The sequence below is a fragment of the Rattus norvegicus genome, chromosome 7 (genome assembly GCF_036323735.1).
Source record: "Rattus norvegicus strain BN/NHsdMcwi chromosome 7, GRCr8, whole genome shotgun sequence".
NCBI lineage: Eukaryota > Metazoa > Chordata > Mammalia > Rodentia > Muridae > Rattus > Rattus norvegicus.
In genome coordinates this window covers 122,237,714-122,264,933 of record NC_086025.1, presented here as the reverse complement: position 1 = coordinate 122,264,933, position 27,220 = coordinate 122,237,714, and the positions used below count along the sequence as shown (strand labels likewise).

Genomic DNA, 27,220 nt, shown 5'->3' with positions numbered 1-27,220 from the left:
TGAGCTCCACTGACTTGCTTCAGCCAGATTGAGCTGGACCACACCCCTGACCCTCGGAGTTAGGCTCTCCCAGGGTGAGGTCCAGGTCTCCCTTCCTTCTGGGGCTTCAGTTTCGACGGGGAAGTATGCCCTAGACCTGACCGGTGTTTCAGGTCGAAATGCCGGCCGCGGGACCAGGGTAGCTGACCCGCCCCGGCCGCCGTAAGCTTCACCCGCCCAAAGGGTTGAGCTGGTCCTTGAGCGTGAGGTTGTAGGCGGGGCAGCTCTCTCTGGACACGCCCCACGTGGAGTGGACCAATGGAAGTGCACTGTGTCAGGTCCCGCCTACACGGGAGGGGCAGAACTGCGCAGGCTCCCGAGGCGCCCGGGCGGGCCGGCTGGCTGGGAAGATGGCGGCGGAAGCCCTGGTCAGCGGCGCCGCAGAGGAGCGGGCCGGGGGTGTCCCAAGTGTGCAGCTTAGGGCCAGCGTCGGGCCATGAGCGCGCCGCCATCGAATCCTCGAGCCGTGGAGCCCGCCTGCGCCCCTTGCCATGGCGCGGCTCGCGGACTACTTCGTGCTGGTGGCGTTCGGGCCGCACCCGCGCGGTGAGTGCCGAGTCTGAGCGCCGAGGGACGAGCTTGGGGCTAAGGGACTGGGACTGAGGACTCGAAACTAAGGAGACCCGGCCGGAGGCAGGGTCAGGACTTGGGGCCGAATTCTCGGGGCCTGCGAAAGAGCCCTCCGTAGTTATTGGCCACGGTGGCGTCCGGGCAACCCGCGAGGACCCCAGAATACTTGGCCTGTGTAAGATCCGTCCTCCTACACCTGGGCACCTGCCGTGTTCCGAGGTGGACCGGGGCGGGTAGCCCAGGCGTGGGAAGTTGGAGGTCCCTGCTACAGTTCAGTCTCCCCGATTCCAAGTTGGGTAGGATGGGCTCACCCCGTCTTGGCCGACTGCCGGTGGCTGTGTCTGGGAATTTCAGAGAGGGGGGCGGAACGTTGGTTTCCCAGCTTCTCCTACCCAAAGCTAGGTCTGAAGCCTCAAGCACGCTTGATGGGGTGCAGTGGAGGGGGAGGAGTTCATTGGTGGTATTGAGCCGGACTTCAGAAGAGAGTATCAGACTTTGGAAAAGAGCATTCCTGGTGCTCGCCCTGCCATCCAATCCTGTAAGCCAGGCCCTCAGTGGGGGATCAGTGTGGTGATTGCTACTCGTGTCTAGGAGGCCCTGATCTGGAGTTAGCGCCTGTGTCTGAGAGCCCTTCAGTCCAGGGGGTAGGAGAAAACGGAGCCTGACAGTGACATCAGTAACAGCCATGGAGACAACAGTGTTGGGGTGTTGGCTAGAGTCCTCAGTGTGCCAGGCCCTGCACAACCCTTTGTGTGTATGATCTCATTTCTCCCAGTAGCCCACTGAGATTGCCTTTGCTGTTGCCCTATCTTCAGCATAGAATCTGGCACAGAGAAATTGAGTTGTGGGTTTGGAATGGAGGCTGGGATTTGTACTCTGGTTATCAGAGTCCACCTACAGAGGGGCAGTATCTTAGGGATAGCTGTGGCCAGATGAGGCAGCCCCTACTTCCTAACTGTAGCATCTCCTACCTTGTTCCAGTTATCTCTTCCACACAGTTTACTGCTGCTTCTCAGACCAGCTGTCACCATCACCCTTCACGACCCAAACTTTCTTCTTTGCTTTTCTTCTTGCTAAGTCTCCACTAGGACCCTATATATACACTGGAAAACATAATCATCATCATCACAACCACCATAATCACCATCATCATCACCTCTGTCTCCCAAATTCCATTCTGTACCCTCTCACCAAGCACCCACTTCTCTCTGCTCTCATGTATTCAAGTCTATCTTTTGTCACTCAGTCACGAGCATCTGTCTCTCCCTCCAGAGAGGGAGTTCTCAAAGGCAGAGACCACATTGTTTTCATCCCCCTGTCCTTTTGAGCAGGAGGCTCGCCACCAGTGTTGTACTGGCGCACAGAGGGAGAACCTGTGCTCCAAGGCACACGTGAAGGCCAGTGAGGCTCCTCCTCTTCCTGGAACAGGAGTGCTGCTGGGTGCTGGGCCAGGGCTGAAGGAACAGAGTGGGCTTGGATGGTGGGGACAGTGGCATGAAGAAGATCCTGTGAGGCAGACTGTATAGAGGCCAGATCAGGGAGGTCTACTGGGAGTGGAGTAAAAGTTGAGGGTGACATGAGGTGTTAGGAGCTCCGTGAGAAGTTGCTGTGACACGTGGACTTTCTGATAGAGCCAGCCATTCAAGAAGCATGGACCTCTGACCTCTGTACAGAACAGAATAGAAGGTTGAGGCCAGAGGTGGCTACTTTTCCTGAATGATATGATGGAGTAATTCTCAAATTACCCATCACTGTGGAAATAGAAGGCCAATGAGCTCTCTGAGCATTGACTTCTGGGGTCAGAGTTGACTAGTTGCTGGCTAGCCACTCAGCCTCAAGGCATTTCTTTGAGGAACCAGCCGGGAATTGGGTTTCTGGGTGTGGACCGAAGGCAAGATTATAAGCCAAAAGATATTAGTACCAAGAGCAAAAGACCCCAAACTGAAGAATGCACTGAAAATTAGTTGTCCTTCCTTTGTCACTCTTCACCCTTGGCTTGTGCCAGTCACTGTGCACTCCTGCCTCAGTTTCCTCATCTTCATATGGAATGAGTCTCACAGAGCTGCTCTGAGGCTGTCAGAAACACTTGTGTGTAAAAAGGAGATAGTTTATATCTAAAGTCCAAGTATGAATACTGCTAGGTAGGTGTCTCTAAAGCAGGTGAAGGCCCGCTGTGCGCTGTGCTGACTGCCCTGGGGTGCACGGCCTTTCAGATTAAGGGGTGTGAGTGAGAGGATGACTTAACTTTGTCCGGATCAGAACTTTTTCTTGGGAGCTGCTAGGAATAGAACCTTGGTGCCGAGTGCCTTTTTAAGCTGTTGCAGTTGGGCCCAGAGTGCTACCAGAGGTAGCATCCTGGTTGCTAATAGTTACAGTTGGTGACCTGTGGGCAAGGCTGAAGACAGTAAATGCCTGGACTGTGTGTAACCCTTTCTCTTTAGACTCTAAAGTTTAAAGGGTGCTAGATGGGACAGCATAGACCCCGCACCTGGTTAGTCAGTGTGTGTGCTTTGTCTTGTCACCGAACTGGACACCTTTTTTAGCTTGAGGGACCAGACAGCATAGCTTGAGACCCCTGCCCAGTTCCCAGATATGGTCACTTAATTGCTTATAGCTTGGCCAGTTGTCAGTTTTCTGGGAACAGCAGTTATCAGACACTTTACCTGACTTAAACCTGACAGTTTCCCTTTTACCACTGCTGGGGAGGAAGAACTACATCTCTATGACCTGGCCTCCTTCAGCCTTGATGGTAATGAGGTGGCCACATTCTTGGGCCCATCTACTGTTCCCACCCATGGCCCTGCCCTCCCTCTAGATCAGGTTGGGGCTGTTTGTGATGGCTGCAGTTCCCTCCCAGCTCCCCCCACACCCTGAGAGCTTAAGGGTCCAAGATCTTGAATTAAAGTTTCTGTGGTCCGCTTATAGATTTGGGGTAGGTCAAAGATAACATCTGAAAGAGCTGTAGGCTTCCACTGCTCTTGTCGGCAGCTGTAGCTTGCCTGGGGCATTGTGTCTTCGTGTTCAGGTCTGATAGGTAGAAAAGCAGGAAGGCCGTATTCTTTTGTTTCCTCTCCCTTTCTCTATAGCTAGGCTCCTAAGAGGCAGCAGCTACCTGGTGCTGTCCAGCATGTGTGGTGAGGTATGTGGTGGGTTAGTCAGGGGAACTGTATTCGTTCTAGGCCTTCCCACAGTGTACACTGTCCATGGCTGGCCCTCCAGGCATCAGAGCCTGGCACTGGTGATGATGTGCTGCCAGCAGATGACAGAATACATGCTCTGTATTCTGCCACCCCGTCTGCCATTTGGGTCGCAGTCTGCATGGGCCTGGCTGCTGGAGGAAGCTCTCACTGAGGTGCTTTGAGTATAGGAATCCCAGGGTATCTTCCTAGGGTGGGCCTGTCAGGGACTTCCCATCTCTACTTTAGTGGACCTTGGTGTCCTCCATAGGCTGCCCGAAGAGCACTGCCTTGTAATATATGGCTATGCTATTGGGATTCGTTCGTTCTAACAGGCTTGGGTTAGGGAGGGAGGCTGTGCCTGCTCTTGTCTACCCAAAGTGGGCAGTACTTTGTTGGGCTAAGTACAGTCATTGCCAAAAGGCTTCAGTGGTGACAGACACAGAGGAACATGGCAAAACTCCTCACAAATGCAAGCCTGCAGTCTGGGGTCTCAGAGAAGCCAGAGAGAGTTAACAAGGCTTCCTCATGGTCTTACTGAGAGGGCCTGCTGTGCCTTAGGGCTCCGGAAGTTGTTCTGCCCTTCTGACTGAAGAACCTGTTTGTTTGTGAGGTGTGAGTTGGGCAGGGTGTGGGGAAGATGGTCATATAGCTGACTACATGCATTCAACAAGCCCTAATTAGGCTGTAACCTGTGCCATGCACGGGAACTTGTATATGCTCAGGCTCCTACAGGTGTACCAGTTGCCTAGTGAGAGGCTTATACTTGTTGGGGGGAGGACCTCAGGGTCTTGCTACAGGCCCCAGATTTAGATAGAAAGTAGATAGCAAACTTCTTAGAGGAGGCACTAGACGGAAATCTGAAAGTCAAATCCTGGGCTGTTATAGTACAGAGAAGGGCCTTAGGAGAGATGCCCACTGGGTGTCTACCTGCCTACCTTTATGGGACAGTTAGTTGGGAGTCTCAGGAAAGGAGCTCTTTAGAGTGTAGAATCCTCAGAAGGTTTTAAAGCTACTGGGAAGTGGGAATTAACATTGCACAGGATGAGGGATACTGGCAGTGGAAGGTGTCCATCCTCTCTGTGCCAACTCCCCTGGGTAGAGAGGCTACTAAAAACGACCCTCAGAAGGCTACTAGCCCTCCTGGCTTTGTGGGAAGGCTGCAGAGCAGAGGCTGCAGTCCCTGTCTATATACTCCCCCCGCTTTCCTCTGCATGCTGCCTCGTGGCAAGAACTGGGTGAGCCCTGGGTGCCAGCCAGGGCTAGGCCCAGATGGTGGTTTAGGGCCGAGCACAAGGAGGCTCTTGCCTGAGTGGGTGGGGGGAGGAGCCACGACTGGGGTTGGGGTGTGTGTGTGTGTGTGTGTGTGTGTGTGTGTGTGTGTGTGTTCACAGTACATGCACTTCCCAGTCCTGTTGAGAGTGGGACCCGAGGAACCCCTGGGGGTTTTATCTTGGTAGGACAGGTGTGTGGGTGTGTGTAGGTAGGCATGACACCAGCAGACACCTGTCCCTTCCTTGTCTGTTGCCTGTCGCCTGCAGGGTTTTGGTGGTGGGAGGAGGGGAGCAGGAAGCTGAGGTTTTGTGAGTCATAATAGGCCGCTGCACCCCTCTACCTCCTGCTTAGAAGCAACCTTCCTAGTGCTGATGGTCTTGGTGCTTTATCCATGGTTCTGGAGGGATGCATGCTCTATCACGGTTGCAGCTGAGTTTCTTTGTTTTTAGGGACCTGGGAATTGTGGATTGTTGTGTTGGGCTTACTTAGTGGACCAGGCTGGGAGGAGGTGAGGCCATAGCCTAGCAAGCAGGCCCACTGCACACAGAAGTTTTCTGGAACTAAGCAGGAGGATCCATGAAAAGACTTTATGTAGAGCTCCCTCTACTCACTGTCTGCTTCTGCTGCTTCCACTGGTGGGAGACTCTGCATTGAGGCTGGTCTATGGAAAGCACTGTGCCCTGAGGATCTTGAAGCTGTATGTGTGAGAGGCCTAAGTGAAGAGGCCTGTCTTTCTTTCCGTAACACAGTGGTTCTCAACCTGTGGGTTGGAACCCCTTTGGGGGCCATATATCAGACATCCTGCATATTAGGTATTTACTTTGCAATTCATAACAGTAGCAAAATTACAGTTACAAAGTAGCAACAAAATAACCTTATGGTTGGGGTCTCCACAAAATGAGGAACTGTATTAAAGGGTCTCAGCATTGGGAAGGTTGAGAACACGGCCTGCCTGCCATACCATGCTCCACCGTCATGTGTGTGTATATGAGGCAAAAGAAGTCATCACACATTCTCATTGCTGCTGCCCTCCTTTGCTGCCTGATTTGGTGGTGCGAGGTGAGCCCTAGGCAAGGACTTTCACTCCACCTACATAGACTGCACTTAGAAGTATTTCCTTTGCTCGTACATACTGAGGGAGCCTGGGAGCTTCAGGGTGCAAAGGGGCAGCATATACTTGCTAAACTCTTTGTTTTTGGAGACTTGTGTTCTGGGAGGAACTATCTCTGAGGTACTGTGCATAGGTAGCAATTTGGGTCCATGTTGGTGTTTCCACCCCCATCATAAGAGGAGCTAAGGCTTGAATTGTACACATGGGCCCAGTGCAGACAGGTGACAGGGATCACCAAGATACCCGAGTGCATCCTGTGTATCCAGACGTGCCCACTGTCTGCATGGTGCTCGTCGTCTGGTACGGCTTGAGGCTAAAGCTGCAGGTTGGCAGCCAGGGAAGATGTTGAGTAAACTGAAACTCCTCCTCTCTGAAAAGTTAGGTTGGACTGGTAGGTGAGAGGAGGGATCTGGGGTCTCCTCTCTCTTCCTTATGGTGGCCTTGGGGTCTGTACCTATCCAATGTCTTATCTACCCAGAAGTGTATTGAGACAAATGACAGAGCTGTGAGCTTAGGTTGGTCTGGTGCCAGATGAGAAGGGACTGTTTCCATCCTGGCCAATCCCAACAATGTGAGGGTTGGGGTGTGTGGGGGAGAGTGCTCTGATGACCACCTACTCTTGTTCTCAGGGAGTGGGGAAGGCCAGGGCCAGATCCTGCAGCGCTTCCCGGAGAAGGACTGGGAGGACAACCCTTTCCCCCAGGGCATTGAGCTGGTGAGTGTGGAGATGGAGCTTTAAGAGGAAGGCAGGTCCACTACTGGGGGTAGCTGGCCTGACAGGCAGGGTGTCTTGCTCATGTCACTGAGTCCCTCATGGGCTTCACCCAAGATGGTGAGGCAAGAGCTGTGCTACTCTTTTCACCAAGAGGGCTGAGGCTAGGAGGTTAAGGTGTTCCCTAGGTAAACGAGTGGGTGCTTCATATACCCTACAGCTTCAGGCCCTGGTGGTGCAGATGCTTGAGGATAGGTGGTAGGAGTAGGGGGAGTTTTTGTTATAGGTGTGAGTGCCCTCGGGCACTAACTGCTGATCCCTCTCTTCAGTTTTGCCAGCCCAGTGGGTGGCAGCTATGTCCCGAGAGGAATCCACCAACTTTCTTTGTGGCTGTCCTTACTGACATCAACTCTGAGAGGCACTACTGCGCCTGCTTGACCTTCTGGGAGCCAGTGGAGTCCACACAGGTCAGCGTAAGCTCTGGTGTGCAACATGTGAAGCTGAGCCTTGGGCCACGGCCAGCTTGCTCTGCCTCTGGGGGTATGTTCCTTTTGGGGAAGGCTGGGTCTGAGTCACCTCTGTCTTCCACTTGGTCTCATGGGATGACTCTGATTAGAGCCAGGAGAGTGGCTTTCTGTCTGCAGGAAGTGATGTGCACTGAAGATGCCACAGAGAAGGAGGAAGAGGCACATGGAGGAGGCCAAGCACAGCTGTCATCCACAGCCCCAGCCCAACCTGGCCAGCTTTTTGCTCCAAAGACTCTGGTTCTGGTGTCTCGACTGGACCATGCTGACGTGTTCAGGGTGAGGAGGGCCACCATAGCAGCAAGGCAGGGCACGGGGTCCCTGTCAGTTGTACCACTGTTCCCTATCTGGTCGCTGCAGAATAGCCTTGGTCTCATCTATACCATCCATGTGGAAGGCCTGAACGTGAACCTGGAGAATGTGATTGGGAATCTGCTCACGTGCACCGTCCCCTTGGCAGGCGGGTCTCAGGTGGGTGGCCACAGGCCTTCCTGGTGCAGTCACAGGAGGCAGGGGTTGGGGTACCTGTGGGTACTGATAGTCTTGCTAGCTGAGTCAAGGCCTTCTGCTTTCAGTGCCAGCCTTTGCCATCTGCTCTTAGCCCTGTCTACTTATTTGGCTTCGTACCTGTACCTTTGGGCCTGCATTTTCCGTCTCTGTCCTCTTGATCATTGCGTATGTTCCTGTCACTGGCTGTTGTTATCCATGTATCTGTCTGCTTCCTATTCTGTGTCCTGTGTCTAATGGTGTCTCTCTGTCTGTCTGTCCTGTGCAGCTGGACTCTGTTGAGGAAGGAGCGGTATGGATTCTTTGTTTCTTCTGCCCACTCAGGCCCTGCCCCGACCCAGAGCACAGACATCCCCCTTTACCTTGAGTTTTCTCTGCAGCGCTGCTCAGCCAACAGAGGCTGAGTGTGACCTATCCCTCAGGTCATCTAAACCAGTCCCATCTCAAGATCTGTCAGCTCACCTGGAGCCAAGTGCTCAGACCTGATCCGGCTCACTATACTGCTAAGCTCTGGCCATTTTCTTTCCACAGAGAACCATCTCTTTGGGGGCTGGTGACCGGCAGGTCATTCAGACCCCACTGGTAGACTCACTGCCTGTCAGCCGCTGTAGTGTAGCCCTGCTCTTCCGCCAGCTGGGTGAGATTGCCTGTTATACCCCTCCCCCAATTTCCTGTCCTGGGGCTGGTGGTCAGAGGTGTTGGCTGCCCCCTGCGTTCTGGAGTAGGGACACTGGCCTTCACCAGGCTTTCTTCTTTCTTTAGGCATCACCAATGTGCTGTCTTTGTTCTGTGCTGCCCTCACTGAGCACAAAGTCCTCTTCTTGTCCAGGAGCTACCAACGTCTAGCCGATGCTTGCAGGGGCCTCTTGGCACTGCTGTTTCCTCTCAGATACAGGTGCTTTTCTGCCTGTCCCCTCCTCCTGCCTCCTCCAGGTCCTTCTCCCTGTGTCCTATGTCTGGGGCTGACAGTGTCTTCTGGGCCTGTTACAGCTTCACATATGTGCCCATCCTGCCGGCACAGCTGCTCGAAGTCCTTAGTACACCTACACCTTTCATCATTGGGGTCAATGCAGCCTTCCAGGCAGAGACTCAGGAGCTGGTAAGGGCTGTGCCTTGTGTCTGCATCACTGCCTGGGCTTGCTGGTCTCTCACTGTTTGTTCCCTTTGGTGCACAGCTGGACGTGATTGTTGCCGATCTTGATGGAGGGACAGTGACTGTCCCTGAGTGTGTGCACATTCCACCCCTGCCAGAGCCACTACAAAGCCAGACTCACAATGTTCTGAGCATGGTGAGGGTTGAAGTCAGGGTGGGGCTGGAACCTGGGGCTTGTGGGAGCTATCACCGGACAGCCAGGGAACCCTAAGGTCACCATGCAGTTGTCCTTGCTCCCCTCTGCTTCCACAGGTCCTGGATCCAGAGCTGGAGTTGGCTGACCTTGCCTTTCCACCACCTACAACATCTGCTTCCTCACTGAAAATGCAGGTGGGGTCACTCTGCTCTGGTATAGAGATTGCATTGCCTCTAATGGCCAAGCTGATGGTGTCACTCAGCCTACCTCGAAGCTGACCTCAGGCTTCTCTGGCCTAGGCAGGAAGAAGTCTAGAGCAAAGGAGCTATACAGATAGGTGTGGTGACTGTGCCTGAGTCAGTACAGAACAGTCAAGGGGCTCTGGACAGGAACCATTTGCTCAGCACTTGCAGGACTCACTTGGCTGAGAAGCACTGCTGGGAGAGGCAAAGAGGGTGGCAGAGGTGCCTGGGAAGCCTGTGTCTGGCTGTGACGGGGAGTGGAGAGGAGTGCCCAGGGCCCTTGGATGCTTCCTGGGACCTGACACTCACCCACTCTGACCTGCTCTCCCAGGACAAGGAGCTCCGCGCTGTCTTTCTGCGGCTCTTTGCTCAGCTCCTGCAGGGTTACCGCTGGTGCCTGCACATCGTGCGCATCCACCCCGAGCCTGTCATTCGCTTCCATAAGGTAGGCTGTGGGGTCGGGGCTGCAGCTGGCTCCATGAGTCCGTGAGGAGCTGACTTCCTGGTGTTTTTCCCAGGCAGCGTTCTTAGGCCAGCGTGGACTGGTGGAGGATGATTTCCTGATGAAAGTGTTGGAGGGCATGGCCTTTGCAGGCTTTGTGTCAGAGCGTGGGGTCCCCTACCGTTCTACAGACCTGTTTGATGAGGTACAGCCCTGCCTTTGCCTGTCTACCTGTCCCGCCCCCAACCCACCTAACTGACCTCATCACTCTCCCTCCTTTGCCCTTAGTTGGTGGCTCATGAGGTAGCACGGATGCGAGCAGATGAGAACCATCCCCACCGCGTCCTGCGTCACGTCCAAGAACTAGCAGAGCAACTTTATAAGAATGTATGCTGGGTGACATGGGGGGCATGCCACCACCTTGGTCCTGGCCCACTAGCTAATGTCTGCCTATGTTCCCTCAGGAAAACCCGTACCCAGCTGTGGCAATGCATAAAGTGCAGAGGCCAGGAGAGGCCAGCCACCTGCGGCGGACCCATCGGCCATTCCCCCGGCTAGATGAGGGCACAGTTCAGTGGATTGTGGACCAGGCTGCAGCCAAGATGCAGGGTGCACCTCCAGCTGTGAAGGCTGAAAGGAGGACCACTGTCCCTTCAGGGCCCCCCATGAGTATGTGGCGTGAAGAGGAAGGCAGACTGCTTTAGGGTGGGGGCAGGGCCAGGAGTGAAAGTGAACACGCCTTTCTCTTTAGCGGCCATCCTAGAGCGGTGCAGTGGGCCTCACATCAACAGTGCCCGTCGCCTGGAGGTGGTGCGCAACTGCATCTCCTACGTGTTTGAAGGGAAAATGCTTGAGGCAAAGAAGGTGAGGCCTGTCAGGTGACCTCTAGTCTGGCTTTGGGCAGCAGGTCTCAGGAGACTTAGTTCTTTCCTCCAGTGTGGCGAATGCTGAGTTTGTGCAGTGCCTGGGTGGACAGGAGGATGCTCTTGTATTTGGGTGAGCAGCAGTGTAGTGTATGCACTGTACACGCACAGGGTAGATTTCTACACATCAAAAGTTTCCGGAGTGTTTGGTTAGTTGGTTCGGGTTTTTTGGTTTTTGTCTGGGGGAAGAGTTTTTCAAGACAGGATCTTTATAGCCCAGGCTAACCTGCAACTCAATGTATAAGCAAAGCTGGCTTTGCTCTTACCTGCCCCAACCTCTTTGAGTGCTGGGATTACAGACATAGTCACCATGCCTGACTTTATGTTGCTTATGTTGCTTTAATAATAATCTTGTGTGCTATTCTGCCCTTTATTGTGTTCACGAATACGTTTGAGTCTTAATAACATTTGTGCGGTGTTCCTGTGGAGTCTCTCTCCAGAGCGCATGTCCATGCTTGGGAGCCCACACTATGCACATACCTTGTGTCCTCTTGAACTGTCATTTGTGGAATTGCTGGGTCTGTTGGAAGGTTTAGTCTGTATTGGTCAATGAAACCCAGAGCCTGGTCCTTTCTGAGTTACACTGGCTTTGGTATTTCCTCTGCTTGGAGCCTGAGCTTGGCTGCCTCCACACTGACTCTAGGTGAGCATCTCCCTGTGCTGCTTTCTGTTCTACATTTCCTCTTGTCTCTGCTTTCAGTTGCTTCCAGCTGTTCTCAGGGCCCTGAAGGGGCGAGCTGCCCGCCGCTGCCTCGCCCATGAGCTTCACCTGCACGTACAGCAGAACCGTGCAGTTCTGGATCATCAGCAGTTTGACTTTGTCGTCCGCATGATGAATTGCTGCCTGCAGGTGAAGCTGGCCCTCATCTTAGCAGTGATATCCCCACGCAATGGAAGAGGGGGTGCAGGGTCTCTCCCGTGTGATAGGGTGGGGAGTCAGAGAGAGGTCTCGTTGGAAATGACTCTGAAACCTGAGGCAACAGTTCAGGTGGCGGTGGTGAGAGTTGCTGGTCTGTGATGGCCAGAGAGGTGGGGTTGGGTATGGATCACCCATGGCTCTGTCCACAGGATTGCACTTCTCTGGATGAGCACGGCATTGCGGCTGCACTGCTGCCTTTGGTCACAGCCTTCTGCAGGGTAAGTGTAGGGAGTGAGGTGGCGCGAGCTGTCCTCTCTATGAGCTCGGTCTGCTGTCTGTGTGCTCATGACCTTCCCACCTTCATTTCTATAGAAGCTGAGCCCAGGGGTAACGCAGTTTGCATATAGCTGTGTTCAGGAGCATGTAGTGTGGAGCACACCACAGTTCTGGGAGGCCATGTTCTATGGGGATGTGCAGACCCATATCCGGGCCCTCTACCTGGAGCCTTCTGATGGCGTGAGCCCCACCCAGGTATGCAGGACTTTTTGGGCCTGGGCTGTCTGGGCAGCACCTTGGCCTTGCCTTACTCTTGTGCCATGACAGGAGACTGGGGAGGCACAGTCTCAGGATGATGAACGATCTGCCCTGGATGTGGCTTCAGAGCAGAGGCGCCTATGGCCAACCCTGAGCCGTGAGAAGCAGCAGGAACTGGTACAGAAGGAGGAAAGCACTGTGTTCAGCCAGGCCATCCACTATGCCAACCGCATGAGCTACCTTCTGCTGCCTCTGGACAGCAGCAAGAGCCGGCTGCTGCGGGAGCGGGCAGGGTTGGGAGACCTGGAGAGTGCCAGCAACAGCCTGGTCACCAACAGGTGAGGTGGAGCCAGTGCTGAGGCCTGGGGCAGGGATAAGGCTTATGGAGGGGTTGCGGGGGTGCTGGTACCCACACACACCCCCTCTTGGCCCAGCATGGCAGGCAGTGTGGCTGAGAGCTATGACACAGAGAGCGGCTTTGAAGACGCAGAGACATGCGATGTGGCTGGGGCTGTGGTCCGCTTCATAAACCGCTTTGTGGACAAGGTCTGCACAGAGAGTGGGGTCACCAGCGACCACCTCAAAGGACTGCATGTCATGGTGCCAGGTATGGCGATACTGGTATGGGAGCATTCCTTAGACGAGTGGCTGTAGGGGCCCAGGGTATAAGACCTGCTCTCCCCTAGACATTGTCCAGATGCACATTGAGACCCTGGAGGCTGTACACCGTGAGAGCAAGAGGCTGCCCCCAATACAGAAGGTAAGCAGAGGCTGAGCAGCTGTGCATACAAAATCTGGGCCATATTCTAAGTTTCTGTTCTGTTTCCTGGGTAGCCCAAGCTGCTGAGGCCACGCCTATTGCCTGGTGAAGAGTGTGTCCTCGATGGCCTTCGGGTGTACCTGCTGCCAGATGGGCGTGAGGAGGGTGTAGGAGGCAGTGGAGGGGGCCCTGCTCTACTTCCAGCTGAGGGTGCTGTCTTCCTTACCACATACCGCGTCATCTTCACGGGGATGCCTACTGACCCCCTGGGTAAGCCGGTGGACCTTTTCTGTGCCTCCCCAGCTCTTTAGAGGAGATAAGACTTCCCTTTCTCTTCCCTTTTCTCAAAGAGTCGAAACCTGATGGGAAATAGGCCCACGTATGTCCTTTCATACCCACCCAAAACTTCTGTATTTGATACCTTGAGATATTATCTGTTTCTTCTCCCTTCGCCGCATGACTCTTCTTGGCCTGTTTAAGTGGGGGAGCAGGTGGTTGTCCGCTCCTTCCCCGTGGCTGCGTTGACCAAGGAGAAGCGCATTAGTGTGCAGACCCCTGTGGACCAGCTTCTGCAGGACGGGCTGCAGCTTCGTTCCTGCACATTCCAGGTGCGTGAACTCTTGTCCACTACAGCTAGGTCGAGCCCTATAAGTGGTTTTCTGCCAGGGTGCTGTTGACTTGGGGGTGTCACATTGTCTCTCTCATGGGACTTTCTTGGACCCACCAGCAGTATGTGAGACATGGAGACTTAATATTGTTTAAAGCTTAGGCCTTTAGCTTGGGCAATCTCCCAACTTAACCCAACTAACTAGTCTACCACTTGTCATGTGGCTCTAAACCTTTCTCTGCTCTGCTGCAGTCCCATGTTAGTGTCCCTAACATCTGCTTTCTTCTCCTGCTTCATTCTTTCTCCCTAGAAGGTCCCCTCCACCTCCTGCCCAGCTATTGGCTGTCAGCTCTTGATTACAACCAGTAGCAGCAAGACAATCTCTGATACAATTCTAGATTGCCTCTAGGCATAGAGGAGGGTGACTGGCCTCCAAGAACCTGAGCAGGTGTGGAAGAACCAGTATTTATAAATATAAGGCTATCGAGGGGCCATAGAAATAAATACCAGCATCCTTCAACATTTAGCTCTTTGCCAGAACAGAATTAACAATTGGAAATACAGAGACACACCTTCACACATGTAAAGAAAAGGCTACTCCAGCAGTTCTCAGATTACTATTATTTGACCTTCTGAAATAGTGGCCTGTCTTTGTCAGTATCCTTGGGGCATTGACCTTTGAGTCCAAGTTACTCGTGCACTGAGATCTCCTCAGTTGGCACTGAGATTTACAATTCGTACACATTGGACCTTCAGTCACACAGACATGATGCCTGTCCTCCGAGTTTGCCTGCTGCTGTGGTGTGCAGGCCATAAGAAGGGAGCCCCTGAGGGTTGGGGATTTAGTGCAGTGGTAGAGCGCTTGCTAGGCCTGGGTTCGGTCCCCAGCTCCGAAAAAAGAAAAGAAAAAAAAAAGGGAGCCCCTGAACTGAGTCCTCTGACTGGGGAGGAGCTGGAGGGCCACTTAGAGCCCTGAGGGTTTATTTTTTTCTGACCCAGCTGCTGAAAATGGCCTTTGATGAGGAGGTGGGATCTGACAGTGCTGAGCTCTTCCGAAAGCAGCTCCACAAGCTTCGGTACCCACCAGACATCAGGGCCACCTTTGCATTCACACTTGGCTCAGCTCTCACACCTGGCAGGCCGCCACGAGTTACCAAGGACAAGGGTCCTTCATTCAGGTACAGAACTGGATCCCAGAGCCCAGGCATCGAATTCCTTGCTTGACCCTTGAGTAGTCTTCCTGGACTTCCCTGTCCTCTCATCTCTGTTGAACTTTTACACCCCCAGAACCCTGTCCAGGAACCTGGTGAAGAATGCTAAAAAGACCATTGGGCGGCAGTATGTTACTCGTAAGAAATATAACCCCCCTGGCTGGGAACATCGGGGCCAGCCACCCCCTGAGGACCAGGAGGACGAGATATCAGGTGGGAGCAGGGTCAGGGAGATCTCTGTGCTCTCGATGAGAAATGACCCTATGGAGACTGGGACGGGGGCTTTGGGCGATGACCTCCAACTGTACTGTTTGCAGTGTCAGAGGAGCTGGAGCCCAGCACACTGACCCCGTCCTCAGCCCTGAAGCCCTCTGACCGCATGACCATGAGCAGTCTGGTGGAACGGGCATGTTGCCGTGACTACCAGCGTCTTGGACTAGGTACCCTGAGCAGCAGCCTGAGCCGGGCCAAGTCTGAGCCCTTTCGCATCTCTCCTGTTAATCGCATGTATGCCATATGTCGCAGGTGAGGGCTGGCTAGAACACGCCAGGAAGATTTTGCCAGGACTTACTAGGGTGGTAGGCAGTGCTTGGACACCTTCCCTGCTTGCCATGGATCCTGGAGAAACAGAGTTGGGCTGCAGGTTTGGTAGAGGCTTCCAGAGAAGCATAAAGTGCCTTTGGCCTTTAGAATCTGGGAGCCTGACTTGCTCTATTGTGCTAACCCTGTTAGCTCTTTTTGCCTCCTCTGTGTAAGGCTCTGTGGGTAGGCATGGGGGAAGGCCGTAGAGCTGCCCTCATGATACCTCCAATTCCTACAGCTATCCAGGATTGCTGATTGTTCCCCAGAGCATCCAGGACAATGCCCTGCAACGCGTGTCCCGTTGCTACCGCCAGAACCGTTTCCCTGTGGTCTGCTGGCGCAGTGGGCGCTCCAAGGCTGTGTTGCTACGCTCTGGGGGCCTGCATGGCAAAGGTGTTGTTGGTCTCTTCAAGGCCCAGAATACACCTTCTCCAGGTACTCCTCCTTTGTTCTTCCTATGTCTGCCTGCCCTGCCTGTCCACTGTCTACCTCTTTCAGCTCCAGATTTTCCTTTCTCAGGCCAGGCCCAGGCTGACTCCAGCAGCCTAGAGCAAGAGAAGTACCTGCAGGCTGTGGTTAGCTCCATGCCACGTTATGCTGACTCATCAGGACGAAACACACTTAGTAGCTTCTCCTCAGCCCACATGGGTGGTCACGGTGAGAGGGTGCTTTTGGGTAAATGGTGGACATAGAGCAAAGAGGTCTTTGTGGGGCTATGGCAGAATTTATGCTGGGTCGGCCAGCAGGGGGCAGAAGTAGCTTGACTGTGGTGTTGGGTTTGGGACAAAGAGGGGGACTTTTCTGAGTTCTGGGACAGAGCAGGAGTACTGCTCGGACCAGGTGAGTGTCCTGAGGCCCTGTCTCCTCTGACCATAACCCTGACCATTTCCTCACCTTCCTTAACCCAGCACATCCACCAGAGAAGCCTCTAGGTCCAACAGATGCTCCATCCCTCTGTTTGCTGATGCCTAAAGCCCCTGGAACATCCTTAAACTCATTTTCCCACTTCCTTTATGCTGTCTACTTCAGCTGCCACTTTTCCCACAGTGACCTTCATCTTCTTCTGTCCTGGCTCTCTGGGTTTTGTCTGCACTGTTCTTGCTGTCCTTGTCACCCCCTACGCACACCTCCATAGCACCAACCTGCTTCCTTCCCATGCTGACTTCTGCCTGTGAGGCGTAGAGAGAACTGCTGTCATCATAATTGTGTGCAGTATCTCCTGTCCTTACGCACTGGGCATTGTGTCTGAAGGAGGCCCAGAGATCAGGTGTGTGCCTCTGGCTATGAGGTTAGCCCCCTCTCTTGCTGCCTGGCACCCGCTGCCCAGTTCTAGCTGTGGGCTGGACTGTTTTCACAGTTGGTCTAGATGGCAGTACTAACGGAGGGGTGCCTTGTGTATGCTCTGGACACTGTCTAGCTGTGAGGCAAACTGCCTGGCTAGCAAATGAAGTGGGGTATGGGCACTGCTCTTGTCTGCCTCATTCTCATGGCCTGACTGGTTGGTGCTGGGATCTTTAGCAGTTGATTCTTCGACTTACAACTTCAGCCACTCACTTGCATACCGAGCCCAATGTGTGTCAGTCGAGGTCCTTGTACTTGGAAATCTGTCTGAGCATTAGGTGTGGCATCTGCCAAAGACTACAGAGCCCATTTTACCAAGCTGGTGTGACACTGTCAGGTGGGAGTAAGTTGCCCCCGTCCATCTTGTGTGCTCAAAAGATGTTAGCAGTATGCCAGGCCTTAACCTCCAGTCCTCCATCCTCCTCTCAAAGTTGTAGGCTACATTTTCTCTTCTGGGCTCAAATCCTGAAAGCATAGTGGCCCCTGTGGCTTTCAGCTGGTAGAGTTCCCATGAACAGAGCCGTCTTGTACCAGGGTTTTTAAGTGTGTCTGTCTATCTTGTAGGCCAGGATTTTAAGTCTGTCTATCTGTCTATCTGTCTATCTCAATCCTGTGGTTGATTATTCTTTTTTATTGTTTTTCCCCCAAAATGGAGTTTTTCCCTGTAGCCCTGGCTGCTTTGGAAATTGCTTTATAGCCCAGGCTGGCCTCAAACTCACATAAGTCCATCTGCCTCTGCCCTCTGGGTGCTGGGATGAAAGGCGTGCACCACCCCACCAAGCCAGATCTGTTCTTGCATGGAGCTGTCTGCCCTTCCTTTTTTTCTGTACCTACTCTACCCAGGCTTCTTCACTCCCTGTTGAACTGTGGTTCTCATCTGTATTCAGCAGTGCTTCATCCTCATCGCTTGTTAACACTTGCTAACCACTGGTGCTGAGGACAGGGCAGCAGGTCTGTTCTCACGATCACCAAGTGACACCAGTCTGATGGACAGGCCAGACTGACCCACTGTCATTGTTCCCTGAGAATGCCTGCTTCTTGTGTGATTAAATGTGTTTTATAGTCTGTTCTTTCTGCCAGAAATTCTGAGTGGCACCTTCAGGCAGCGTCCTCCCTTCAGCATGTGTGAGCTTTCACTCTCCTTAGTGTCTTCTACATCTCTATAGCCTTCTCCAATGCGAATGTCGCTGCCCCTGGTGTTAGACATTCAGGGTGTGGACCACCCTCCCTGACTGTCCACTGCTGACCAGGAGTCTGGCTTCCTTCGTCTCTATTTGGATTTCAGCCAGCAACCTAAGTAGGCGGATACTGTTTGTACTGTAGGTTGGCTCACTGCCGTCTCCATAATGTCGGGTTGTCAGAAAAGTCAGGGTGTGGAAGACTGGCCTTGAGCTTGGCCATAGTGATCTCGGCATTGGGTGGGGTGATGTTTTTCCCCATGCCTCTTTCTGTGTCCTGTATGAGGCCTCTGTATAGTCAGGTAAACCTGAGGTGTGACTCAGGCTTCTCCCAGATACTGCTAACGTTGTCCCAGCCTGTAACTCTGCCTAGTGCAGTCCTGGACTCAGCTCTGCTCATGTCCTGGATTAAACTGTCTCCCCACCCCTCTGCCTCTTCTTTCTCCCTTTTCCAGTTGCCTCTAGGTCTCCACCAAACTGAGACTGTCAGGAACCTCATTTTGTTCTGGGCAAGGCTACTACATGGTTGTGTGTTGACTACTTCATGGAATTGTCTTGTCTATCAGTCAGAACTGGGCTTAATCTTAAGGAAGAGGGTCTAGGAGAGACTTGAAGACAGGTTTCTCTGAGCTTTTTGAAGAAGAGTCCAGTATTCCAAAGCCTGACCCCTCCCAGTATCATAGAACCTCTGTACCTAGTTGCCCCTGGTAGGGAGGACCCATGCCTGGACCAGATAAGGGATCCTGCTTCTGATCCCTGGGAGTGGGGCTTGGTGGGGGCCTCTGAAAACCCAGGCCTGGAACCAAACCTGAGCCTTCTCTCTGCTGTGCCCTCAGTGCCCAGTCCCCGAGCCAGGGTCACCACGCTGTCCAACCCTTTGGCGGCCTCGGCCTCCAGATGGACTGCGTCCCGAGGTACCGTACTGGGGCTCTCCCCTTAACTGGAACTGATGGCCCCTTAGTATGAGTCAAGCTGTCTTGGGCACTAATATCTTCTTCCACACCCAGTACTAACTGCCCCTTTGTGACAGACTAGCACAATTGACTCCTCCTAGCCCCAGTTACTTGCCTGCCTAGCACTTGATCCCAACCCAGGCACTAACACAGGCCACCCCCCACGTGCTGAGGCATTTGTGTGTTCCAGCCCTCCTCCCTCTTGTGGCCTGCCGACCACTCTGCCCTGCCTGGAAACTCAGTCCCCTCCCTGGAGGCCAGGCCCAGCCAGCCCCAGGTAAGTGGTGCTCTGACCTCAATCTAGTGCTTACTGGGTGTCTCCTTTGCAGGTAAGTGGAGCAGTGTCCGAGCCAGTGGTCGAAGCAGTGGGCTTGGTGCTGATGTGGGCTCTCGGCTGGCTGGCAGAGACCTCCTCAGTACTCCCCACACCAACGGAGCGCCACCTGATTCTGGTTTTCTGCGGCCGCAGCGTGCAGCCCTCTACATCATTGGTGACAAAGCTCAGCTCAAGGTAACTGAATAGAAGTGCAGGGCCAGGCGGGGGCACAGGGCTAGGCATGGCTCACTGTTTGTCATTGGTCTTCCTCCAGGGTGTGCGCCCAGACCCTTTGCAACAGTGGGAGCTGGTTCCTATTGAAGTATTTGAGGCAAGGCAGGTGAAAGCCAGCTTCAAGAAATTGTTGAAGGCCTGTGTGCCTGGTTGCCCTGCCACTGAGCCCAGCCCAGCCTCCTTTCTGCGGTCACTGGAGGACTCAGAGTGGCTGATCCAGGTCTCTGCATTGCCTCTGCCTCTGCCTCTGCCCACCTGGGTGCTAGGTCTCTCTCTAGTCTGGGCTTGTTTGACATCTGGAGCACGAGGGGGGGGGGGGGCGATAGGCGCTGGCTATGTAGTGTAGTGGTGTGAGGGGCCAGTCTGCTGTGCACAGGAGTGTGGTGTCCAGTGTGGATCACACTGGCCTGTGCTACCGGGCCCTCTGCTGCTTTGCCCTTTTTAGAGAATGAAAATGGGTTGTTTGTTGTGTGCTCGGTGAAAACTAGAGGCTGAGGGATGGGGCTTCTGGCATCTGAAAGGCAAGACTTAACTCTCATTGTGAGACATAGTCTCACAGCCTAGCACTGCTATAACTTGTGGCAGACCTAGTGCTGAGATTACAGACATCTACTGCCACACCCAGCAAAGGACAGGGACTTCTGAATCTGCCTTCCCTGTCATGGGTGTTCTGGGAGGGGTGGGCAGGCTGGAGGAGGAGTGCAAGCATGACCAAGGCAGAGCAGCACGGGTCCGCCCAGTGCTGTAGATACTGCCGGCCTTTCCAGGACTGTGGACGTGTGAGCCTCTGTGTCCTGGTTGGCTTTGGTGTCCAAGGCTTGCCTGTCCATGCAGATACACAAGCTGCTGCAGATATCGGTGCTGGTGGTGGAGCTGCTAGACTCAGGCTCCTCTGTCCTTGTGAGCCTGGAGGATGGCTGGGACATCACCACTCAGGTATGTGGCGGGTTCAGGGAAGGGGTGGGGGAGGGTCCTCAGATGCCTTTCTGACATCTGTGGTGCTGGCAGGTGGTATCCTTGGTGCAGCTCCTCTCAGACCCCTTCTACCGCACTCTGGAAGGCTTCCGCCTGCTAGTGGAAAAGGAGTGGCTGTCCTTTGGCCATCGTTTCAGCCACCGTGGGGCCCACACCCTAGCTGGGCAGAGCAGTGGCTTCACACCCGTCTTCCTGCAGTTCCTGGACTGTGTACACCAGGTGGGTAGATTTCCATGTAGGTAGGCTGAGCTGTGCTCCCCAACCTGACCTCTGACCCCTACATCACACAGGTCCATTTGCAGTTCCCCATGGAGTTTGAGTTCAGTCAGTTCTACCTCAAGTTCCTTGGTTATCACCACACATCCCGCCGTTTCCGGACCTTCTTGCTGGACTCTGATTATGAGCGTATTGAGCTGGGTATGTAGGGAAGAAGGGAATCTGGGGCAGCCGTCTGGGCCAGAGGGGCCTGGGCTCAGCGCTGCTCTTGTGTAGGACTGCTGTATGAGGAGAAGGGTGAGCGCAGAGGCCAGTTGGCTTGCAAGTCTGTGTGGGAATATGTAGACCGGCTAAGCAAGAGGACCCCCATGTTCTACAACTACACATATGCACCTGAGGACACAGAGGTGAGTGGGGCCTGGCTGGGGCGGCGGCTCCCACGTAGCCGGGCTTCTTATGGAGGCTTACTTTCCCCAGGTGCTGCGGCCCTACAGCAATGTGTCCAACCTGAAGGTGTGGGATTTCTACACTGAGGAGACGCTGGCTGAGGGGCCCCCTTATGACTGGGAGCTGGCCCAGGGGCCTCCTGAGCCTCCAGAAGAGGAGCGTCCTGATGGAGGTGCTCCCCAGAGCAGGCGCCGTGTGGTTTGGCCGTGCTATGACAGCCGCCCTCGAGTCCAGCCTGATGCCATCTCACGTCTGCTGGAGGTGTGTGCTGTCCCAGGCAGCAGGAGAAGGCCTGTGCATGTGTGTGTGTGTCAGCAGCTCCCCTTGAGAGCTGGGGGTGGCTCTCACTTCACTCACTGTGTGAACTGCTTACATACTTCAGATAGCTGTGGGTCTTAGGTCTTTGTCTCGTGCTAATAGATATTTACAGATAGTGATGCGAAAGCATCTGTCAGAAACTCTCAAGACTCAAGACTTGGGTTTTGCTCTTGGCATATGTGTATCCCTTTACCTGGTATATTAATCACTTTTTGTCGCTGTGAGGAAATACTGAGATATGTTAGTTTACAAGGTAGAGAAATTCATTTAGCTTGCAGTTCTGGAGGCTCAAGGGAATGTACTCAGTTCTAGGAAGTGTCTGGGCTGGGCCACATCATGGCGGTCTCCCAAGAAATTTTCTCACCCTTTCCAAGACCTTCCCTATGACCAGAGACCTTCCACCAGACCCCACCTCTTACAGATTCATCACTTCCTACCTAATCTGCTACTCGGGGACTAGTCTTACTTTCACACATGTACCTTGAGGTCAAACCACATGCACACTTCAGTACCTGGGTGTCAGTGCAGGCAGAGTTGTCCCAGGAGTTACTCACTCTCTGTCTGCTCAGCTGTCTGTCTGGCATGCCTGAAAGTGAGCAGTAGCTCTCCTGGGATCCAGCCCTGGAGTTTAGGGAATCACTTTTGCCTTCAATTTGCCATCTTTTCTGGCTCTATCTGTTCAGGAATCAGACTCAAGGCACAGATCCCTTGAAAGAAAAAATGGTCAAGTGAGCTGTGCTAGATGCTCTGTGGTAGCTGAGGCAATGTACAGTGACAGACTCTGTCTGTGGCATGGCCTCCCTTAGTGGCTCATTAAAGGGGTTGAGCAGTCAGAAGTCCTAAGAAGGACTTAGCCCCAAGTCCTAAGTAAGAAGAGGTTTGCACTCCTCTGTGCTGACTGTGTTCCCTTCAAGATTAAGTGAGCATCCCCTGACTTCTTCTTGTGCAAAGTATGTTGATCTGTGCCTCCCAAGGGAGGGAGTAAATGTGAAATATGTTTGGATGAGCCAGTATAGGGCCTGATCGGAAGGGTTTATTCCTCGAGTGCGCCTGTGTGCACCTGTGGGCACCTGTGGGCGGGTAGTTTTGTACAGGGAATGATAGTGTGGAAATCAGAAGAGTTGTCTTGATCTGATTTTACTGGGCCTCTTAGCTTTCCTACGGCATAAATACGCATAGTATTTTATTTTTGTTTTAGTCAACTTTGTTTTTAAAGAAGTTACACAATGAGAGAAAGGCTTTCTATTTCTGCCATCTCCAGTATCTTTGCTTTGCTTGGCTTTCTATCAGTGGAGCTTGAATGTAAAAACTTCCACATCTGAATCCTACATTCAAAGAAAATACTTTTAAAAGTAATGACGCGTGGGCTAAGTGTAGACTAGCTCAGTGTTGGAGAAAGCACTTGTTTCCATGCACAAAGCTGGAGTTAATATTCACCACTAAACAAGTCAAAAGAAAGGAAGGTGTTTACTCCCTCCCTTGGGAGGCACAAATCAGCATCCTACTTTGTACATGAAGAAGCCAGGTAATGCTCATATACTCTTGAAGGGAATTCAATACTAAGGATTGAACTCAGGGCCTTATATATGGCCAGGCAAATGCTCTACCACTGAGCTACAGCTGAAACTTGGTCATCATCATCACCACCATCACCATCATCATCACCACCACCACCCTCACCATCATCACCATCATCATCACCACCACCACCATCATCCAAGATCTATGTTGTCCTAGCTGACTACAATTTAAGATCCTCCTGCCTCAGCCTCCCCATTATTTACAAGTACAGGCATACTCTAGGTCTGGCCTCTAATTCCTTTTTTCTTTGTATATCTAGTCCAATACCAGTTCCTTTCAGACTGAAAAATTTTTAGTATTTCTTGTAATACAGATTTGCTAGTCAGTTTTATTACATCTGACATGTCCCCACCCTTTGTGGTAGTGCAGTCTATTGAGTGAGTCAGTCCCAGGACCTTGTGTGTACATGAAGTGTTCTGCCACTGAACCATGACCTCTGCCCGCCCGACTACCTGCAGTATCTTTAAGGGTGTGTGTGTGTGTCTGTGTGTCTGTGTCTGTGTCTGTCTGTCAGGGTCTCACTCTAGCCCAAGTTAACCTAGAACTAATGTATTTTTCTTTCTCGGGCTGGCTTCAAGCTCAGTAACCTTTATATCTTAGCTTTCTAGTTAACAGCGCATGCTGTTGTGCCCAGCTAATGCTAACTCTGAGACACGTCTTAACGTAGCTAAGGAAGGACTTGAGCTCCTTCCTGATATTTTTGCTTCAACCTTCCAAGTTTTAGGATTACATTTATAAACTGCCATGCCCAACTCTCACTTATTTTTAAGAGATAGGGTGTTGCTGTGTTTCCCTAGGCTGGCCTTGAACCTCTAATCCTAAATGATCCTTCTATTTTAGCCTTCCAGTTAGGTAGAATTATGTGGGAAACGCAATGCCTGGTTTTGCCTACCTGTCTCTTTCCACCTTTCTTTTGACTTGTTTAGTGGTGAATATTAACTCCAGCTTTGTGCATGGAAACAAGTGCTTTCTCCAACACTGAGCTAGTCTACACTTAGCCCACGCGTCATTACTTTTAAAAGTATTTTCTTTGAATGCAGGGTTCAGATGTGGTCAGTTTTTACACTCAAGCCCCACTGATAGAATAGTGGAGGCGTCATTACGTTGTTTTCTGGCTTGCAGTGTGCTCACCAAAGTCAGTGCTCATTCATATCCTTATAGACCATGGAACGCCATCTTTTATTTTTATCTTTCGATATAATCCTCGTTGGCCTGCATCTGCCTCCTGAGTGCTGGGATTAAAGAAGTGGACCACCCCTAGACATACTTTAAGAAAGTTTTTGAAATTAGATATACTTTAAAAAATTTTGAAATTATATTTACTTACTTAGTGTGTCTGTGCATGTGTGAGGGTAGAAGATTAGAGGTCAACTTTGAGGAGCCATTCTGTCCTCCTCACACAGCACACATAGGACTGTCTTCCTCATACAGCACACATAGGACTGTCTTCCTCACACAGCACACATAGGACTGTCCTCCCTCACACAGTACACATAGGTCTGTCCTCCCTCACACAGTACACATAGGTCTGTCCTCCCTCACACAATACACATAGGTCTGTCCTCCCTCACACAATACACATAGGACTGTCCTCCTCACACAGCACACATAGGACTGTCCTCCTCACACAGTACACATAGGACTGTCCTCCCTCACACAGCACACATAGGACTGTCCTCCCTCACACAGTACACATAGGACTGTCCTTCCTCACACAGTACACATAAGACTGCACTTCAGTTGGCAGGGCCAGCGCCAACTTGGGAACCAGTGTGCCCGCTCATCTGGATTTTTGTTTTCTTGTTTTTGTTTTTAAAATTTTTTTTTCGAAGCTGAGGACCGAACCCAGGGCCTTGCGCTTGCTAGGCAAGCGCTCTACCACTGAGCTAAATCCCCAACTCCATTTTTAAATATTTTTTTTTTTTTGGTTCTTTTTTTTTTTTTTTTTTTTTTTTTTTTTCCAGAGCTGGGGACCGAACCCAGGGCCTTGCGCTTCCTAGGCAAGCGCTCTACCACTGAGCTAAATCCCCAACCCCTTAAATATTTTTAAATTAAAAAAATCTTTGTGTGTGTGAATGCTTTTCCTGCATGTATGTATGTGTACTGCACACATGCCTGGGACCTACAGAGTCAGAAAAGGGCATTGGATCCCCAGGAACTACAGGTAGATGTGACCAGCATATGGCTGCTGGGCATTGAACCTACTCCATTGCAAGAACGAGTGGGTAACTGCTGAGCTGTGTAACTGCTGAGCCGTCTCCCCAGCCGCTGGATGTTCTTTTGTTTATCAATTCTCCCCAGGAGCTGCAGCGATTGGAGACAGAGCTGGGACGGCCTTCTGAACGCTGGAAAGAGACCTGGGACCGAGTGAAAGCTGCTCAGCGCCTTGAAGGCCGGCAAGATGGACGTGTGAGTGGATGGGTGGGAGGCTGGGCTGAGGAGGACCTGGTGTGTGCGTTGCCAGGAGATGGAGGCTGATCAGCCTTGATATAAATTCCATTCTGCTTTTTGCAGGGTACCCCTAGCTCATTACTGGTGTCAGCTGTGCCCCACCACCGCCGCTCGCTAGGGGTCTATCTACAGGAGGGGCCTGTGGGCTCTACTCTTAGCCTCAGCCTGGACAGTGACCAGAGCAGTGGCTCAACCACATCCAGCTCTCGTCAGGCTGCCCGACGGAGCACCAGCACGCTGTATAGCCAATTCCAGACAGCGGAGAGTGAGAACAGGTGTGAGGGATGCAGCCTACTGCTACTTCTGCACTGGGATGACTTGCAGATGGGTTTAGGGTCTTTGAGGAGTTTAGTTTTTTCTGTAGGTAAAAGGACTTGTAGGAGAAGCTATAACAATTACCTAAGCTTAGGTCAGCATCAAAAGAGGTTTCTGTTGTAGACCCAGTGACTATGGCTGATCTGGAATGGAATCAAGAGGTATGTGTAGGACAGCTACTAGATGAAACGGGCCACACAGGATCCGTCCTCCCTGGGCCTCGAGGGGCCATTTTACTCTGGTTGCTTCCACAGATTTGACTGCTAAGTTCCCCTTCCTCTTTAAGGTGTCTGTGTCACATGGGACTACCTCCTAGACACCCTTAAGGCCTGGGGTTTGGAACCCAGTGTCTGTCACATAATGACTATAGAGGGACTGACCCATCATCTAATTTCTAGAGGCGGTCTTCCACCTAATAGCTAACCTGGCCTCGATTCTGTACAAATGCAGGTCCTATGAGGGCACCCTGTACAAGAAGGGAGCCTTCATGAAGCCCTGGAAAGCCCGTTGGTTTGTCCTGGACAAGACCAAGCACCAGGTGAGTGGTGGTAGAGGGACAAGGGAAACAGAAGGCAGGCCTGTCTTGACTCTGCGCATCTGTCTTCTCATCCTCACCCAGCTGCGTTACTATGACCACCGAGTGGACACAGAATGCAAGGGTGTCATTGACCTGGCAGAGGTGGAAGCTGTGGCACCTGGCACACCCACCATAGGTGCCCCTAAGACTGTGGATGAGAAGGCCTTCTTCGATGTGAGCCTTTGTCAGGGGTGGGGAACACTGGGGCCAGGGGCTTGGAGCTGTGGGGCATAGAGTCAGTAACCTGCTCTTCCCAGGTGAAGACAACACGTCGTGTTTACAACTTCTGTGCCCAGGATGTGCCCTCAGCCCAGCAGTGGGTGGACCGGATCCAGAGCTGCCTGTCGGATGCCTGACCCCTCCCGGCCCTGCCCGGGCTGCTCTGCTTCCAGTCGTTACAGACCACTAGGGGTGGGCAGGGCCGCCCCGGCCATGTTTACAGCCCCGGCCCTCGACAGTATTTGAGGCCCTGAGCCCCCCAGCACTTGTGTGTACAGCCCCCGCCCCGCCCCACCTGGCCAGCTCTAACTTATTGTGGTGTCATGGCTGAGCCGTTTAGGGACGCGGCCATGGTACAGCCCTGCCCTGGGCTTGTAAATAGTCCACCCTACCCGGCCCATCAGTGTGCTGGCCCTGGCCGGCTGGCTGTGCTAAGTTGTTTCTAGAACCAGAGTCTATATAAAGAGAGAACTAACGACACACTTGTGCGACTGCATCAGCTATGTGAGTTGTGGGTCTGCCCAGAGAGGCACCTCTGTCTCAACCGTGGGGGTCTTCTGAGTGGGTAGCAGGTTGCTATCTTTCTTGTGTGCCTCTTCTGGAGCCTGAGCCCATCTTCCTCCAAGATCCCTGGCCACGAGCAGCTCTGCTATGGGAAGGGAACTTCCTGAGGAAAAGAAAGGACTTTTTAAGTCCCTGCTTAGCACTCGGCCACCCAATTTCCCCAGGCCTCCAT

At 52.7% G+C, this 27,220-nt stretch overlaps 1 protein-coding gene across 5 annotated transcripts; it reads left to right on the top strand.

Moving 5' to 3' along the window:
• Nucleotides 1-342: 342 nt before the first annotated feature.
• Nucleotides 343-26,966, top strand: Sbf1 (SET binding factor 1). Of its 5 annotated transcripts, XM_039078877.2 has the most exons (42): nt 354-585; nt 6,801-6,886; nt 7,213-7,350; nt 7,528-7,686; nt 7,768-7,878; nt 8,183-8,206; nt 8,446-8,551; nt 8,677-8,809; nt 8,905-9,013; nt 9,090-9,203; nt 9,320-9,397; nt 9,777-9,890; nt 9,964-10,092; nt 10,176-10,274; nt 10,352-10,556; nt 10,639-10,751; nt 11,511-11,660; nt 11,879-11,947; nt 12,042-12,200; nt 12,273-12,541; nt 12,638-12,810; nt 12,890-12,963; nt 13,038-13,233; nt 13,444-13,571; nt 14,570-14,748; nt 14,858-14,994; nt 15,099-15,306; nt 15,602-15,798; nt 15,883-16,020; nt 18,719-18,796; nt 19,165-19,346; nt 19,426-19,605; nt 20,220-20,321; nt 20,394-20,579; nt 20,651-20,777; nt 20,853-20,983; nt 21,054-21,284; nt 25,224-25,331; nt 25,437-25,648; nt 26,139-26,226; nt 26,308-26,439; nt 26,523-26,964. In XM_039078877.2, the coding sequence occupies exons 1-42, from the start codon at nt 531-533 to the stop codon at nt 26,619-26,621; spliced, it is 5,706 nt and encodes a 1,901-aa protein (XP_038934805.1). In that variant the 5' UTR covers nt 354-530; the 3' UTR covers nt 26,622-26,964. The 5 variants fall into 5 exon arrangements, with proteins under 5 accessions (XP_038934806.1, XP_038934805.1, XP_063119416.1 ...); XM_063263346.1 differs by lacking the exon at nt 18,719-18,796; NM_001271173.1 differs by lacking the exon at nt 8,183-8,206 and having other exon boundaries at nt 403-585; nt 26,523-26,966.
• The last annotated feature ends 254 nt before the right edge of the window (nt 26,967-27,220 follow it).